General features: G+C 43.3%; 2 protein-coding genes across 2 annotated transcripts in view; both read left to right on the top strand.

Moving 5' to 3' along the window:
* Positions 1–9151: 9151 nt before the first annotated feature.
* On the top strand, positions 9152–10810 carry LOC310791182 (tripartite motif-containing protein 16-like; the record flags this gene model as incomplete). The annotated part of the gene is made up of 1 exon (XM_083652870.1): positions 9152–10810. One exon carries the CDS (start codon positions 9152–9154, stop codon positions 10415–10417), a length of 1266 nt encoding a protein of 421 aa, XP_083508996.1. The 3' UTR covers positions 10418–10810.
* A 939-nt stretch (positions 10811–11749) lies between these two features.
* Positions 11750–18008, top strand: part of LOC310791055 (retinaldehyde-binding protein 1-like) — a 15805-nt gene continuing 9546 nt past the window's right edge. The window contains exons 1-2 of the mRNA XM_083652770.1: positions 11750–11872; positions 16452–16656. Coding sequence (XP_083508896.1) covers positions 11759–11872; positions 16452–16656 — 319 coding nt within the window. The 5' untranslated portion in view covers positions 11750–11758. The remainder of the gene's footprint in view (positions 11873–16451; positions 16657–18008) is intronic.

The raw sequence follows: 18008 nt of genomic DNA, 5'->3' as shown, positions 1-18008 counted from the left end.
CTGAAGCACAGAGGAAGTGGCGTATGGCGCAGTCCCCTCAGTGACCACAGCAGGCCTCGTTTTGTGCTGACGACCTGCAAACAAAATCAGAGTCTCTCTAACCTTTGACACTAACGAGGAGACGAAGGGCTGTTGTTGTTGTTTAGATCAGGATATCTGGTAATTGTTTGTGTCACTGCATCAGTACCCCCAGGTTCATTTGTAATGAATTCAACGGGGAAATGAGGTTAGCTTCTTGTCTCCAGTATAAGCACTATTATGCGCCTTTATTTCATATTGTATGGTCTTTATGGTCTTTTGTAAATGTGTTAAGTGGGTTTCCATTGGCCCAGGGTTGTTTGGTAAATGTGATGTTATTACGATGGATTTTTGCAACATCAGGCTGCTCAATACAAAGTGGTCAGTCCACCTTTTCCTGCATTTTGTCAAATACACCCATGTCATTGGAAACCTGCTCACTGATGCCTTAAGGAGGTGCGTGCCAAAAGAAACGTACGGTGCTGTAGAGCAGTGGTTCTCAAATGGGGGGTCCGGGGACCCCCAGGGGTCCTTGAGGGGGTTCCAGGGGGTCCCCATGAGCCAAAAGGGGGGTAATTTATTTTCGCTATAATTCCATTCATAAGTAACACAATGATGATTTTGGTCATGGGTTTTATACACTTTCTGTAATAAAACATCTAAAAGCATCAATCTTATTATCATATGGGGGACCGTGGGACAAAATCCTATCAAACGGGCGTCCGTGGTCTAATTTCTGTCAGTTTAGTAGTCCTTCGTGTGAAAGAATTTGAGAACCACTGAGGGCAACGATATGGGATTTCTTTATTATACCGGTTGCACTTTTCCACCACAGAATCTATACTTTTCACGGCATGTGAGAAAAGCTAAAGGCCTATGGACGGACACATGCCTTGTATAGTTTCTGTCTCTGTACCCGTTTATTCTAACAACCCACTATTTGAAGCTGATCACTAACTATAAATGTTAACTTTTGGTCTAGCTAAGTCGTTTCTAATTTGCCACTTTCTCCACTCTAATTCAGCCACAGTTTCTCCATTCTAAATATGCGATTCCATTCTGATGTGATTCAAATTTTGCTGCGGTGAGTAGCCGGCTTCCCACCATGTGCTTGTAGTTGTCTAATTTGATTAGAGCTGCAACGATTAATCGATTAGTCGATCGACAGAAAATTAATTGACAACTATTTTGATAATCGATTAATCATTTTGAGTACAATTTTAAGAGAAAAGGTCTAAATTCTCTGATTCCAGCTTCTTAAATGTGAATATTGTCTGGTTTCTTTACTCCTGTATGACAGTAAACTGATATTATCTTTGAGTTGTGGACAAAACAAGACATTTGAGGGCGTCATCTTGGGCTTTGGGAAACACTGATCGTCATTTGCCTCCATTTTCTGACATTTTATAGACCAAACAACTAATCGATGAATCGAGAAAATAATCAACAGATTAATCGATTATGAAAATAATCGTTAGTTGCAGCCCTAAATTTGTTTGATGACAAACACGGAAGCTTTCAGTATCAACTCACAGACTCAAAGTAGACTTCTAAATAAGAAGTGTGAAGAAGATACAACCACTCTCCACGTTGGTGTGTGAAACCTCAACTATTTTCAGTGTTTTAGCGATGCCTCTCACTCTTGCAGGCCGTAGAGAACGTCGCTCTTTAGTATTATTTAGGCTACTTTGAGAAATCAAACCTTTTTCTGATATAATATATCAACATCTGTGCATATTAATGACATCGTTTCCTATGTCTCAGAAACAATCTGTTGTCTTCACATGTCAGGAGGAGGCTTTGCGTCATGAGGGTGGACCCTCAGGCGTGCTCAGAAAGTTGAATAGACTTTGGTTGGTTTGAGTGGGAAACGCAATGAACTGCTGCTACTAACACTGTTCTCCAAAATCAACTAATGTGCGTATATGGTTGCGTGTGAATGTTTATCTGTCTCTGTTCAATGACAATTCCTGCTTTGTCCTGTCTGCCATGTGATGTTGTCCTGTGATGTTCTGTGATGTTCAGAAGGAAACAGGAACACGTTGGTCCTCTGATGTCAGCAAAAACAATTTGGTTCTGCTAATTCAACGATGTGGGCGTATTTTTTTAAATTTTGTGCAGAATTGCATATTCTGAGCCGCTGTCCGTTTGTGGCCGATTTCACATCGGTGTCGGACTATATTTTCCCAATGTGCCATTTATCAGAGTACCGCACCCCCCCCCCCCCCCCCCCCCCCCCCAGTTAGTTGTAAGACCACTGTACGTTCAAAATATCATTTGTTTGTCATATATTAAAAAAAGGATGGTCCTTTTAAGCAATACTATGGATTATTTTCTACCTTATTCACCTTATGTAGCAGTGTTCAAAATGTTCAAAACACCGTCTGTTTTACCTGGTCACTACTGTACTGTACTGTCACAGGAAGTGTAAACACAATAGGAAGTAACTGACTGACCCCTGTGTTGGAACATAAGGTGAATAGTGTGGATGTATAATTGTCTTCATGCATTGAGTGGTAAAACAACACATTGAAGCTGCATATAATGTTGATTCTGCCTGTGCCAACTAGGGTTGTCAAAAGTATCGATAGTATCGAAAAGTATCGATACTGAAAATTTGAATCGGATACAATACTCATTTGCAACAGGTATCGATAGTATCGAAAGTATCAATACTAAAAAAATTGAATGGATACAATACTCATTTGCAACAGTTTCGATACCATCAGTGCTTTCTTTTAATGAAAAATCACTGATTTTTCCCTCCCTATCATTGGTGGGTTTCTGTTGCTTCAACAGCTAAACGTGTTCTGGTGGCTAGAGTGGCCGTAATCTGCTGTCTAAATTCAAAGTTTGATCAGGTCTAGATTATGGAGAAGTGTGCGTCTGTCCGTCCATCTGTCTAACTTTCTTTTTATGCCTCTTGATGTGTCATCATCCCCCCTTCCCGTGGTATCGAAAATGGTATCGAGAATCGATATTTTCCTGGGTATCGGTATCGAAGTAGAAATTCTAGTATCGTGACATCCCTAGTAGGGGTGCTCCAAAAAATCGATTCTGAAAGGATCGCGATTCTTTATGCCACGATTCCTGGATCGATTCCAAACTCCCAAGAATCGATTCTTAAAATTGTAAAAAAAAAAAAAGAATTTTACAGTGCACCTGAACGCAACATGCAAGGTACCGGCTGAATAAGTGTCCAAATGTTCATGTCATTTGTGTACTGTACTGCCACGGTGCCACCACCTCTTGCACTTAAGAACTCTGGTTAATGTATTCCCCCCAAAAGTCTACAGATCCCCCCCAGCCTATAAATCCATCTTATCTGAAGAACATAAGGGGGGAATTCCCCCCTAGTTTGCAAAATGAATTTAGGCCCTGACTGTAATACAGAAGTTGAATTTGAAGTTCAGCATTAATACATTTGTCATTTTTTGTCTTATATTTACCTTTGTGTGTTATTGCAATATAAAACTACATAATTGAGAATCGATTCTCGATTTTGGAATCGAGAATCGTTGGAATCGAGAATCGATTCTGGAATCGGATCGTGACCCCAGGAATCGGAATCGGATCGGATCGTGGCTTAGCCGGATCGGAGCACCCCTATGTGCCAACTGTGTTTGGCGACAGAGGTTTAGTAACGTCTACGGCATCAAGACCATTCAGCAGATTTTCATGTCCCTTCCTCCGGGATCTGCTGCCCTGCTAAACGTCCTAAAACATGAACTGTACTTACTGCGTTGATCAGGCATGACATGTTCTAATTCACACTGAAAACTAAAGTTTGACTGACTTCTATAGATAAATTGTCAAATATTGCAGCCTGCTTGCCACCCAGGCACTTGCGTACAGTATTATGTACTTAACTAACTTACATAACTTAACCTAAGTATCCTGTGGGCACAACAAAGTCGACCCGTTTGGTTCATTCTCTTTGTGAGAGAGATCCTTTATTGATTTGATTGGGAGGAGGGTTACTAGATTTGAGAACTGAAACTGAATTCAAGTGAAGAAAGTTAATTTCTAACCTTTGTTGTTTATTGTTTTCATTGTACCTCCAATATACTGGATATTGTGTTTGCATTCTCACTCTGATTATTGCTTGTTTACATCCTGCTTGGTGGTTCAGATGTATCCTATGTGGGTTCATGGCAGAGTGTCAAAATCTTAAATTAACATTTAAGGTTTTCAAGCTAAATTCCAGCTGGCACGCCAAAAACCTACAATCAACTACAGAAAAATGTATATGTTTGTTTATTAACTGGCCCTTGGCCTCCTGTCATTTTGCAAAAGTGACCTCCGGTTAGGGTTATGTCAGCTGTAGCTTTGAACCTCTGCTGTTGAGCAGTGGATGACTTGTGTCACTAGGTGGGGGTGTTGATCCTCTGATTGACACCCTGCTACCGCCCCTCTGGTCTGTTATTGACTATAGGATTGCATTAGAAGAACTATAGTGATATGAGTACAAGTCCCCACCAGTCCTAGTTTTCCTCTAACTTGAACACACAGCTGGCACAAATGGTGGTGGGGGTGGGGGGGGGGGGGGGGGGGGGGGGGTTCAATAGCACTACTATGTAATATCACAGTAATTGAATATGTTACATTAGTTAAAACCAGCAGATGTGCATCTGACCCCAACCTGAATGCTCTGTTATCTGTACAATATGGATTGTGGATGTAACCATCAAAATATTTTTCTCTCTCCAAAAAGTAAATAAAATAAAAATAAAATGCATCTCTGATATAGCAAAAGAGTCACTTATCTGGTTCATAGTGTGCAGATATTTGCACTGTATAAGTATTTGTTTCTCATACAAGTCTATTTCATGGGCTTATCGGGTGACATAACCAGTGTGAATTATTCTACATCAAAGAACCTCTCCCCATACCAGAGACACAACATCTCTATGGTACACAGATTATTAACCCCTGCTTTCCTTTGGGCCAGGGAACAGGAGGTTGTTCATGAGCATCTGCTAATGAGAGCTGCCGGGTTAGGAACAATAGGGGAGTACAGTAAAGCCTGCCAAGTCTTGTTGACAGAGGCCTCAGTGTGCAGAAGAGAGGAGAGGCACCCCAGGGCCCCACAGAGCATCTGAGCTGCAGTTTTAGTTTTTAGTTTTATTTAATTTGCACATATTAAAATCAAAAACAGACACACAAAAGAAATGTGCCGGTAGAGACAGGAAACTCTATTGGGTCTATTCTGCATCTCTACCTCAGAAATTAAACCAATATTAATAATAGGGGTGTGTGGGACGGACGCTTCCTCCTTTCAACTAACAAGAAATATTCTCAGATTTGGGTTTGAGAGATGATATCTCATCAAATAGGGGTCCGTGGGTCTAATGTGGAATACATTAGGGGTCCTTGATACTGTATGAAAAACTTCACCTTTTGGTTGAGAATCCCTGTCCTATAGGCTATCACATTTTCTTCATTCTGGGAAACAGAGATCTGATGTCTGTGTTTTACCATATAACACATTGCAATACATCAACACAGGACGAATGCACGAGATCTTTAAAAATTTGAATTATCGGGTAATTGGCTATAAACTATATGTATCAAAAGCTCAAAGTGAGGATTATCCACCCAATTACTTTGTGTTCTGACTTGTTGATATATAATGTTGTAAGTCTGATGTCGTGCAATCATGGATAACTAATCGTTAATCTGGGTCCCAAAACAGGCAGTCTGGTCCCCTCTGCTGAGGAATGTGCAGAGAGGAATGTGTGTCAGGTGAAGCTGAAGTTCTCTTATGACATTTTCCCGTATTGAGTATTGAGGTCAAATCTCAGCCTTCATCTCATCTCACGTGTGCCGGGTTAGAAGTTCTCTGGCAAGGCTGGATGGTGTGAAAGTGGGTGCATGCGTGATGCTGGAGACCAATAGTAATAATTCATGTATTATTATCATTTACTATTATCATTATTATCATTATTATTATTATTAATAGTAATGTAAAACATCCTGTTAATTTAACCAATTTCGTTTCATGATATGAAGTTGCAGATGAATGTTTGATTTGTGCCCAAGTTCAGAGTGGAGTAGGCATGTGTGGGCTATATGAATGAAAAAGATAAAATAACAAATAAAGATAAAATAATCGTTTTCATGGATCACTTTTACACATGTTCTCAAAAGCTTAATTTTCTTTCTTTCTTTCTTTTTGGGGATGTGGTTGGTTGCATCTGCTTTGAGTTTGAAAACGTTTAAAAAAATACACATTAAATGAAATGAAAGCGCTATAATTTTATTTGCACAATTTGAAAGCGTGAGGCTGCATCATTCTCGCTCACCATCACTCCTGTCCAGAGATCTACAGATTTACAGAAACACCTCTCCTCCTCCCTGTCATTTCTTATATGTAGATTAGCTACATAGTAACTCAGCGTGTCATTTGAATCCTCTTTGAGTGGCACATTGGATAACTCCTCCCCCTCCTCCTCTCTCCTCCGGTGCTGTCTCCTCTGTCACTCTGTCCTGTTCTGGTGCTGCCTGCAGGCCCGCTCCCTGAGATCTGCTATAAGGTAAGTCTGGAAGCTGCTTGGTCCTTCTTTTAGAAACACCCAGCTTTTAATTTAGAGTTTGTTAAAACCAATCATTTAATTGGTGTGACACTTTATTCTATTCGTTAGATCTTGGAGAAGATAGTTATCCCTTATTGCAATGATGGAATGTGTCTAACCATGTAGGCTTAGTATGTAGCCTATGTTAGTAATCGTTGGTTACACCATACGTTTTTCATTATAATAGTTATTTGATGTTCTGTATCTGATTAAAGTTCGAGGCATATCAAGATTAGTATTAATATGTATTGTGTTAAAACCCTTGTAAATAATGAATGAAAGCACTCAGATAAATTGTTTGCTATGAAAAACATTGTCACATTTCTTGTGACATTTAAAGCAATGGTTCTCAACGTGGGGTCCGCGGGGGTCCACAGCAAATTGATCACTTCATTATTTCATTTACAAGTTAACACAATTAGATGATGTAGAATAAGAATTATTATTATTATGGTCATAGTTTCACAGTTATCTCTCTAACTACAATACAGATAGTTATGGAATTCTGGGCAAGATCATATCTAACAATAAAAATATCCTCTGATTTTATCTGATTTTGCTCCAAGAGACAAAAATCTCATCGAGTGGAGGTCTGTGACGCTAATCTGGATTAAATTAGGCTCATTGATATGAAAAGGGTTAAGCTACACCATGTGGAATTGAAATGTATGGTTTGATCCTCTGCTGATTGCTACACAACCAGTCATGGTAACCATCACTGATGCTGTTGCAGGACAACTGTGAGATGCTTCATGCGTCTTGGGAGGATCAGATGACTTAAACTCAAATCACAATTAGTACTTGCTTTTACACGAAATTAATATAATTTATTTGACAGAATATTTGAAGCAGGTCACAGCTGTCCATGACTCGCATTGGATGGATCAATTTATTGACAATTGGCAATAATAACTTAAATGAAACTGCGATCAGTAATACATTAAAAACGACTGTACTGTCCATGTGTAGTGGCGTGTGTTTTTAGATAACACTCAGAGGTTTAAGTATATTATGACTGTTTTGTAAGAGCAGATTTGAGAGGATGTTCACTCTGCTGCTCACTAAAGAAACCTCTCTGGATAATCAACAATTGGATTTCACAAAGACAAAAATCCTTCTTTCTGCACCTCTGCAGATTAACATTATGCCAGTAACAGGATTGATTCATTTCTGATCCCCTGAGCAAACTCCATGGGAAACAAACTGTCTAGACTAGTCTAACTGTCTGGAGTCTAGACAAAATCTCTTTTATAAATCGGTTTGACTGTTTCCAACTCTTCTTTCTTCACAGTGTTGGTGAAGCTGCTGTGAGACGCTGCAACCATGGCTGCTGTGAGTTTACTTTGCAACCGTTCCACAGAGCACCTGACTCACTTTGTCAACACTGTTTAAGCCAGCGGTTCTCAAATGGGGGTCCGTGGTACTTTGCCAGGGGGTCCGCGAAAAGTTTTCAGGGGAAAAATAATAATAAAAAAAAAAATATATATATATATATATATATATATATATATATATATATACACACAAGAGCCATTATAGACGGTTTTAACTTGACAACAAAAATATTCTAAATTGAACCCCCGCTCACTTCCTGTTGCAGTGTTTGCTATGGACATAAAATGAAAAAAAAAACATTCAAGTGCAGGACTGACCATTCTGTGAAAACCGTCTATACAGCTGAGTGGCGAAAACAAAAGTAACGATGTCGAGTGAATATTTCTGCAGTTTGCCGAATGCTGAGAAAAAGGAAGTGCTGTGGGGTTGCACTCTGGTGAAAACCGTCTATAATCTGATTGCTAGACACTGTCAGTCTGCCCATAAATGTAAACATAAAATGTCTCAGAACAGCATAAAAAGTGGGTACATTCCTAGACACAAACATTTCACTTGTGCTATTCCACCTGGGGAGTTTGAGCAATATACAGAATGCATCGTTGTATGCCACCTAAAGTTTTTTCATTCTCGCATTGCTATAGCTACACCACAGGTGGGCTGTATACAGAACAGTACAGAAGGTTCTAAAAAGTGCAATTTTTACATCGTCAGTACACATGTGGAAATTGCATGCCAGCATGTTGGCTTATGACATCACTGATGACATTATCAGTGATGTCACAATGCTGATGATGGCACTGATACACACACACACACAGATAAAGGACACTTGTACTTTGTACTTTGCTTTGACAAAATTGTTCTTGCAACTTTCACGCCAATAAAGCCATTGAATTGAAAATAAAAATGACAGTGAGAGACAGACACAAGCACACAGAGAGAGACAGAGATTCTAAATTTTCCACCAGCCACTTCTGTAGAAGGTTTTGGAACTTTATTTTAAAATTAGGGGGAATAAGAGGAGAGAGATATTGACCCAAAGTTGAACTATTCCTAATCTCTTTGTCATAATCTTCACTTCATATTGTAAACAAGGGCTAAACACACACTGTTCCTTTAAAAGCACTCCTCTTCCTGGAATGAAGCAAAGCCTGATAACCTGCACCCCCCCTTCTTCAATTGAGGGACAGTGAAACTATCTGACACTGTCACTGAGAAGTGAAATGGCGCAGCAAGAGCTGTTCGGGGCAAAGCTCTGCTGTTCGATCTGTCTGGATCTACTGAAGGATCCGGTGGCTATTCCCTGTGGGCACAACTACTGCATGAGCTGTATTAAAAGCTGCTGGGATGAAGAGGATCAGAAGAAAATCCACAGCTGCCCCCAGTGCAGACAGACCTTCATACCGAGGCATGTCCTGGTGAAGAACACTATGTTAGCAGAGTTGGTGGAGGACCTGAGGAAGACAGGATTCCAAGCTGCTCCTCTTGATCACTGCTATGCTGGACCTGGAGATGTGGCCTGTGATGTCTGCACTGGGAGAAAGCTGAAAGCCCTCAAGTCCTGTCTGGTGTGTCTGGCCTCTTACTGTGAGCAGCACCTCCAGCCTCACTATGATGCAGCTCCACTAAGGAAACACAAGCTGGTTGAAGCCACCATGAAGCTTCAGGAGAACATCTGCTCTCGTCATGATGAGGTGATGAAGATGTTCTGCCGTACTGATCAGCAGTGTATCTGTTATCTCTGCTCCATGGATGAACATAGAGGCCACTACGCAGTCTCAGCTGCAGCAGAAAGGACCGAGAGGCAGAAAGAGCTCGGGGTGAGTCGGCAACAAATCCAGCAAACACTCCAGGACAGAGAGAAAGACGTGAAGGTGCTTCAGCAGGAGGTGGAAGCTATTAATCTCTCTGCTGATAAAGCAGTGGAGGACAGTGAGAAGACCTTCACTGAGCTGGTCCGTCTCATTGAGAAGAGAAGCTCTGAGGTGAAGGAGCAGATCAGGTCCCAGCAGAAAGAGGAAGCGAGTCGGGCCAAAGAACTTCAGGTGAAGCTGAAACAGGAGATTGCTGAGCTGAGGAGGAAAGACTCTGACCTGGAGCAGCTCTCACACACAGAGGATCACATCCACTTCCTCCACAGTTACCCCTCGCTGTCACGTCTCAGTCAATCTACAGACTCACCCAGGATCGATATCCGTCCTCTGTGCTACTTTGAGGATGTGACTGCAGCTGTGTCAGAGGCCAGAGAGAAACTACAGGACGTTCTGACAGAGGAATGGCCTAAGATCTCACTGACAGTGACTGAAGTGGATGTTTTACTGTCACAACCAGAGCCCAAGACCAGAGCTGAATTCTTACAATATTTATGTCAGATCACACTGGATCCAAACACAATATGCACATGGCTGTCATTATCTGAGCCTGATGTGTTTATAATGTTTATCGTGTTCATAGCCTGTCTTTCAGTAGCCTATATAATGGAGATTTAAAATCTTGTTAGATTCAGTTAATGTTGAAGAAAGGGTGGGAAATAATTTAAAACAGACTCCCAAAAAAGCCCCCCAAAAAAGCAATAACTTTATAGTAGGCTATATGATACTATATTTAAATGTATGTTGATATATCCTGGTTTTCAATAGTGTAAAATGTAAAAAAAAAAACTGTAATGTTTTCTGCTGTTTCTGTTCCACTGTATGGGCCTTAATGGAGCAGCCATAGCAACCTAGAAATCTTTCCTTTATTATAGCTGAATAGTTGTTAATAATTTGATTTTGTCAAGTCAAGCACGTTACCGTGGAAACAAATTAACACGTGTGTTCTGAAATGCATGTCAAATTAACATTTTTCTCTTTATATCCATTTGATATTATTTTGTTTGTAATTGGAGCTATTGCCCGATTGTTTTATGGGTATTCTCATTCTGTGTTGAGATGGTGCAAAATATGTGCAAATATCTTTAATACATATTGTTTCTAATATAGTTCTCTTGTGTTGTTCTGTCACATAACATAACAAATATTATATTATTATAGATTATTCCAAGGAACATAGCCTACATGTCAAGTCAAGTGAATATTTTTTTATTTATATAGCCCAAAATCACAAATCAGAATGAGGGGGTCCCCGGTATATTTTCTATCTTGTAGTAAGGGGTCCTTGGCTGAAAAACATTTGAGAACCTCTGGTTTAAGCCAATCAGTGTCTGGCCTCAGCTCAATGTTTCAGTAACCTGGGTTAAACGCGTCAGGGTCCAGGGGGGTTTGTGAATGTGTTAGCGTGACGTGCTAGATGTTATTGTGCCAGTAGGCTAGCAGACGCTGGCTCTGAGATAGACTCTTAAGCTGTTTATAAGAAGTGGCTTCAGAAGCCATTTCTGTAATCATGTGAAGCAGATTAAGCAGCTATTCACTGGTGTGCATCGTTTGGGGTCTGCCTGACTGAGAGGGTCTGCAGCAGGGCGTGTGTGTGTGTGTGTGTGTGTGTGTGTGTGTGTGTGTGTGTGTGTGTGTGTGTGTGTGTGTGTGTAATGATTAAGTGTTGTTTAAATCTCAAGAGACAGACAAGATGCAAATAACTGTGTTGCTCCATGGAATTTCTTTCTCCATCTGAGGCAACAGTGACACCGAGGCCAAACAAGGAGCATTTCAGCTAAATTAAGTTAATTAAGTTATGATCATCAACATATGACTACACGACAAGTTCACTTATCACTAACATTTCAATGAACACTATTCCTATTCTTTCAAATTATATAAAATCACAAAATATATCTCAGAACACAAACATCTCTTCTCTAAAAATGTCTCTTTGTGCAGACTGGAACTTTCCGTATGGTGTCAGAGGAGGAGCAGGCGATGAGGTCCAAGCTGGAGCATTTGACAGTGAAGGATCACGGACCGGTGTTCGGACCCTGCCCCAAACTGCCTGGCCACACTGTGCAGAAGGTAACAAACTGCCTGGTCACACTGTGCAGAAGGTAACAAACTGCCTGGTCACACTGTGCAGAAGGTAACAAACTGCCTGGTCACACTGTACAGAAGGTAACAAACTGCCTGGCCACACTGTGCAGAAGGTAACAAACTGCCTGGTCACACTGTGCAGAAGGTAACAAACTGCCTGGTCACACTGTACAGAAGGTAACAAACTGCCTGGTCACACTGTGCAGAAGGTAACAAACTGCCTGGTCACACTGTGCAGAAGGTAACAAACTGCCTGGTCACACTGTACAGAAGGTAACAAACCGCCTGGCCACACTGTGCAGAAGGTAACAAACTGCCTGGTCACACTGTGCAGAAGGTAACAAACCGCCTGGTCACAATGTACAGAAGGTAACAAACCGCCTGGTCACACTGTGCAGAAGGTAACAAACTGCCTGGTCACACTGTGCAGAAGGTAACAAACTGCCTGGTCACACTGTGCAGAAGGTAACAAACTGCCTGGCCACACTGTGCAGAAGGTAACAAACTGCCTGGCCACACTGTACAGAAGGTAACAAACTGCCTGGTCACACTGTGCAGAAGGTAACAAACTGTCTGGTCACACTGTGCAGAAGGTAACAAACTGCCTGGCCACACTGTACAGAAGGTAACAAACTGCCTGGTCACACTGTACAGAAGGTAACAAACTGCCTGGCCACACTGTGCAGAAGGTAACAAACTGCCTGGCCACACTGTGCAGAAGGTAACAAACTGCCTGGTCACACTGTGCAGAAGGTAACAAACTGCCTGGCCACACTGTGCAGAAGGTAACAAACTGCATGGCCACACTGTACAGAAGGTAACAAACTGCCTGGCCACACTGTGCAGAAGGTAACAAACTGCCTGGTCACACTGTGCAGAAGGTAACAACTGCCTGGCCACACTGTGCAGAAGGTAACAAACTGCCTGGCCACACTGTGCAGAAGGTAACAAACTGCCTGGCCACACTGTACAGAAGGTAACAAACTGCCTGGTCACACTGTGCAGAAGGTAACAAACTGCCTGGTCACACTGTGCAGAAGTTAACAAACTGCCTGGTCACACTGTACAGAAGGTAACAAACTGTCTGGCCACACTGTGCAGAAGGTAACAAACTGCCTGGCCACACTGTACAGAAGGTAACAAACTGCCTGGTCACACTGTACAGAAGGTAACAAACTGCCTGGTCACACTGTACAGAAGGTAACAAACTGCCTGGCCACACTGTACAGAAGGTAACAAACTGCCTGGCCACACTGTGCAGAAGGTAACAAACTGCCTGGCCACACTGTGCAGAAGGTAACAAACTGCCTGGTCACACTGTGCAGAAGGTAACAAACTGCCTGGCCACACTGTGCAGAAGGTAACAAACTGCCTGGCCACACTGTGCAGAAGGTAACAAACTGCCTGGCCACACTGTGCAGAAGGTAACAAACTGCCTGGCCACACTGTGCAGAAGGTAACAAACTGCCTGGTCACACTGTGCAGAAGGTAACAAACTGCCTGGCCACACTGTGCAGAAGGTAACAAACCGCCTGGTCACAATGTACAGAAGGTAACAAACCGCCTGGTCACACTGTGCAGAAGGTAACAAACTGCCTGGTCACACTGTGCAGAAGGTAACAAACCGCCTGGTCACACTGTGCAGAAGGTAACAAACTGCCTGGTCACACTGTGCAGAAGGTAACAAACCGCCTGGTCACACTGTGCAGAAGGTAACAAACTGCCTGGCCACACTGTGCAGAAGGTAACAAACTGCCTGGCCACACTGTACAGAAGGTAACAAACTGCCTGGTCACACTGTGCAGAAGGTAACAAACTGTCTGGTCACACTGTGCAGAAGGTAACAAACTGCCTGGCCACACTGTACAGAAGGTAACAAACTGCCTGGTCACACTGTACAGAAGGTAACAAACTGCCTGGCCACACTGTGCAGAAGGTAACAAACTGCCTGGCCACACTGTGCAGAAGGTAACAAACTGCCTGGTCACACTGTGCAGAAGGTAACAAACTGCCTGGCCACACTGTGCAGAAGGTAACAAACTGCATGGCCACACTGTACAGAAGGTAACAAACTGCCTGGCCACACTGTGCAGAAGGTAACAAACTGCCTGGTCACACTGTGCAGAAGGTAACAACTGCCTGGCCACACTGTGCAGAAGGTAACAAACTGCCTGGCCACACTGTGCAGAAGGTAACAAACTGCCTGGCCACACTGTACAGAAGGTAACAAACTGCCTGGTCACACTGTGCAGAAGGTAACAAACTGCCTGGTCACACTGTGCAGAAGTTAACAAACTGCCTGGTCACACTGTACAGAAGGTAACAAACTGTCTGGCCACACTGTGCAGAAGGTAACAAACTGCCTGGCCACACTGTACAGAAGGTAACAAACTGCCTGGTCACACTGTACAGAAGGTAACAAACTGCCTGGTCACACTGTACAGAAGGTAACAAACTGCCTGGCCACACTGTACAGAAGGTAACAAACTGCCTGGCCACACTGTGCAGAAGGTAACAAACTGCCTGGCCACACTGTGCAGAAGGTAACAAACTGCCTGGTCACACTGTGCAGAAGGTAACAAACTGCCTGGCCACACTGTGCAGAAGGTAACAAACTGCCTGGCCACACTGTGCAGAAGGTAACAAACTGCCTGGCCACACTGTGCAGAAGGTAACAAACTGCCTGGCCACACTGTGCAGAAGGTAACAAACTGCCTGGTCACACTGTGCAGAAGGTAACAAACTGCCTGGCCACACTGTGCAGAAGGTAACAAACTGCCTGGCCACACTGTACAGAAGGTAACAAACTGCCTGGTCACACTGTACAGAAGGTAACAAACTGCCTGGTCACACTGTACAGAAGGTAACAAACTGCCTGGCCACACTGTGCAGAAGGTAACAAACTGCCTGGTCACACTGTGCAGAAGGTAACAGACTGCCTGGTCACACTGTACAGAAGGTAACAAACTGCCTGGTCACACTGTGCAGAAGGTAACAAACTGCCTGGCCACACTGTGCAGAAGGTAACAAACTGCCTGGTCACACTGTGCAGAAGGTAACAAACTGCCTGGTCACACTGTGCAGAAGGTAACAAACTGCCTGGCCACACTGTACAGAAGGTAACAAACTGCCTGGTCACACTGTACAGAAGGTAACAAACTGCCTGGCCACACTGTGCAGAAGGTAACAAACTGCCTGGTCACACTGTGCAGAAGGTAACAAACTGCCTGGCCACACTGTGCAGAAGGTAACAAACTGCCTGGTCACACTGTGCAGAAGGTAACAAACTGCCTGGCCACACTGTGCAGAAGGTAACAAACTGCCTGGCCACACTGTGCAGAAGGTAACAAACTGTCTGGTCACACTGTGCAGAAGGTAACAAACTGCCTGGCCACACTGTACAGAAGGTAACAAACTGCCTGGTCACACTGTGCAGAAGGTAACAAACTGCCTGGTCACACTGTGCAGAAGGTAACAAACTGCCTGGTCACACTGTACAGAAGGTAACAAACTGCCTGGTCACACTGTACAGAAGGTAACAAACTGCCTGGCCACACTGTGCAGAAGGTAACAAACTGCCTGGTCACACTGTGCAGAAGGTAACAAACTGCCTGGTCACACTGTACAGAAGGTAACAAACTGCCTGGTCACACTGTGCAGAAGGTAACAAACTGCCTGGCCACACTGTGCAGAAGGTAACAAACTGCCTGGTCACACTGTGCAGAAGGTAACAAACTGCCTGGTCACACTGTGCAGAAGGTAACAAACTGCCTGGCCACACTGTACAGAAGGTAACAAACTGCCTGGTCACACTGTACAGAAGGTAACAAACTGCCTGGCCACACTGTGCAGAAGGTAACAAACTGCCTGGTCACACTGTGCAGAAGGTAACAAACTGCCTGGTCACACTGTACAGAAGGTAACAAACTGCCTGGTCACACTGTGCAGAAGGTAACAATTCAGCAACCTAGACTCCATTTGATAACTGCGATGGTAATACATCTGACCTCATGACTTCTGATCAGAGTATTCAAGCCATGTCCAAATAGACACCATGCTTATTTTTGTCCCTGTCCCTGATATAGAGGCAAAGTGACCGCCTACTTCCTGCTTCAGCACTGTACCAGAGATTTTCATCCACTATTTATTTTCCCATAGACATTTCGTAAAATGCTTATAAAAATAGTTTTACTTCGTCAAACCAAACGGTTCAGCTATATTTAGAATCGGGAGAGACCATAGAACATTTTACTCTGACCAAAACCTAAAAAAAACAACACAGAAAAAAGATTTTCTTTAAATCTGTGATTTTTTTATATTTTGGTCCGAGTGAAATGTTATGTGGTCTCTGCTGTTTCTAAATATATCTGAACCGTTTGGTTTGATGAAGGTAAAACTATTTTTACAAGCATTTTACGAAATGTCTATGGGAAAATAAATGGCGGATGAAAATCTCTGGTGCAGTGCTGAAGCAGGAAGTGACGTTCACTTTGGCCTCTCTATAGGCAAATGATGACATGACGTGGATTATGATGGCGCTTTTGTGGTTTGTCTCGCTCTCCAGGCGAAGGATGAGCTGAACGAGACGCAGGAGAGGCGGGCGTCGGCGCTGAAGGAGCTGCGGGCGCTGATGAAGGTGCGGGCGGGCGAGGCGGACGACCTGGCCAAACTGGTGCTGGAGCGCTTCGGGGGCAAACCCGACCCTCTGCTGCTGCGCTTCCTCCGGGCACGCAAGTTTGAAGTCATCAGAGCACACGAGCTCATGAAGGGTGAGGAGCAGGAGAGCACAGCATAAAAAAAAGACTAAGATCACTGTTGTTATGTGATCCCCACAAAATAGAATGTAACAAACGTGACAGTAACGTTTCGACTAGCCCCTTTCGGAACTGCTAACCTAGCTAACGCTACGCAGTCCCTTATTAGTATACTGCCGATGTAGCGTCCACAGGTTGCTCCGTCTGCTAAATCTTTCAAACTACTCGATAAAGTTTGGCAAATGAAATTTCAAATGTACTTACACAAACACTTGTACAAACACTCGTCTTCTTCTGCGCTGCTGTCATAGCGCTCGCTATCACTTCCGGCCCCAGCAGCGCAGAAGAAGACGAGTGTTTGTCGCTGATTCATTTTGAGGAAATGACACCCGGGTTTCAGTGAGGGATTAAACATGTTTATTAGTGGCGCTATTGTTTCAACACCATGCGCCGAGGTTCACACAACCCTTTTCGCTCCGTAAGTACATTTGAAATTTCATTTGCGAAACTTTATCGAGTAGTTTGAAAGATTTAGCAGACGGAGCGACCTACTACCTATACGGCGGTATACTAATAAGGGCCTGCGTAGCGTTAGCTAGGTTAGCATTTCGACCAAACCAACCAATGATATGACACATATTTTTGGATGTGCATGAAACCTCTTCAAATTATCTGAGTAGTCCATCCATCCCTTCATCCATCCATCCATCATCCACATCATACACATCATACACACACACACACACACACACACACACACACACACACACACACACACACACACACACACACCACACACACACACACACACACACACACACACACACACACACACACACACACACACACACACACACACACACACACACAGCACCCAGATCTTTGTAGTGTGAGAGAGGGAGGGGGAGAGGGAGGAGGAGGGGGAGGGGGAGAGGGAGGAGGAGGGGGAGGAGGAGGGGGAGGGGGAGAAGGAGGAGGAGGGGGGAGTTCATTAGGAGCTTTGAGATGCTTCCGAGTTCCTCTTGACAAAGGCGGCCTTTGTGTTCAAATAGGACAGCAAGTTTACTTTGCTTGTGTTCTGCTGGGAACATCCCAGAGCCCAGTGCAGGCCCGGCGTTAGGGGCGGGCCTGACCGGGCCGGGCCCCCTCATTCAACAAACTGGCCCCCCCATTAAATTTTTTTTTTTTTTTTTTTTTTTTGCTAAAAACGTTTTTCCGTTTTTCTGTTTTAAAGTTTAAAACGGAATCTGGCTGTCATTAGGCATGGATTAACTGAATGCTATTGCTAACTGTTACTTTGAACATCCATTTGCAATGATTCTGGCTGGATATTAACTATTGTAAATTTGTCACAATGAATGCAATTT

The sequence above is a fragment of the Poromitra crassiceps genome (genome assembly GCF_964638095.1).
Source record: "Poromitra crassiceps genome assembly, chromosome: 16".
Classification (NCBI taxonomy): Eukaryota; Metazoa; Chordata; class Actinopteri; order Beryciformes; family Melamphaidae; genus Poromitra; species Poromitra crassiceps.
Note: the sequence above shows the minus strand (reverse complement) of the source record. Positions and strands in the feature narration are given on the sequence as shown.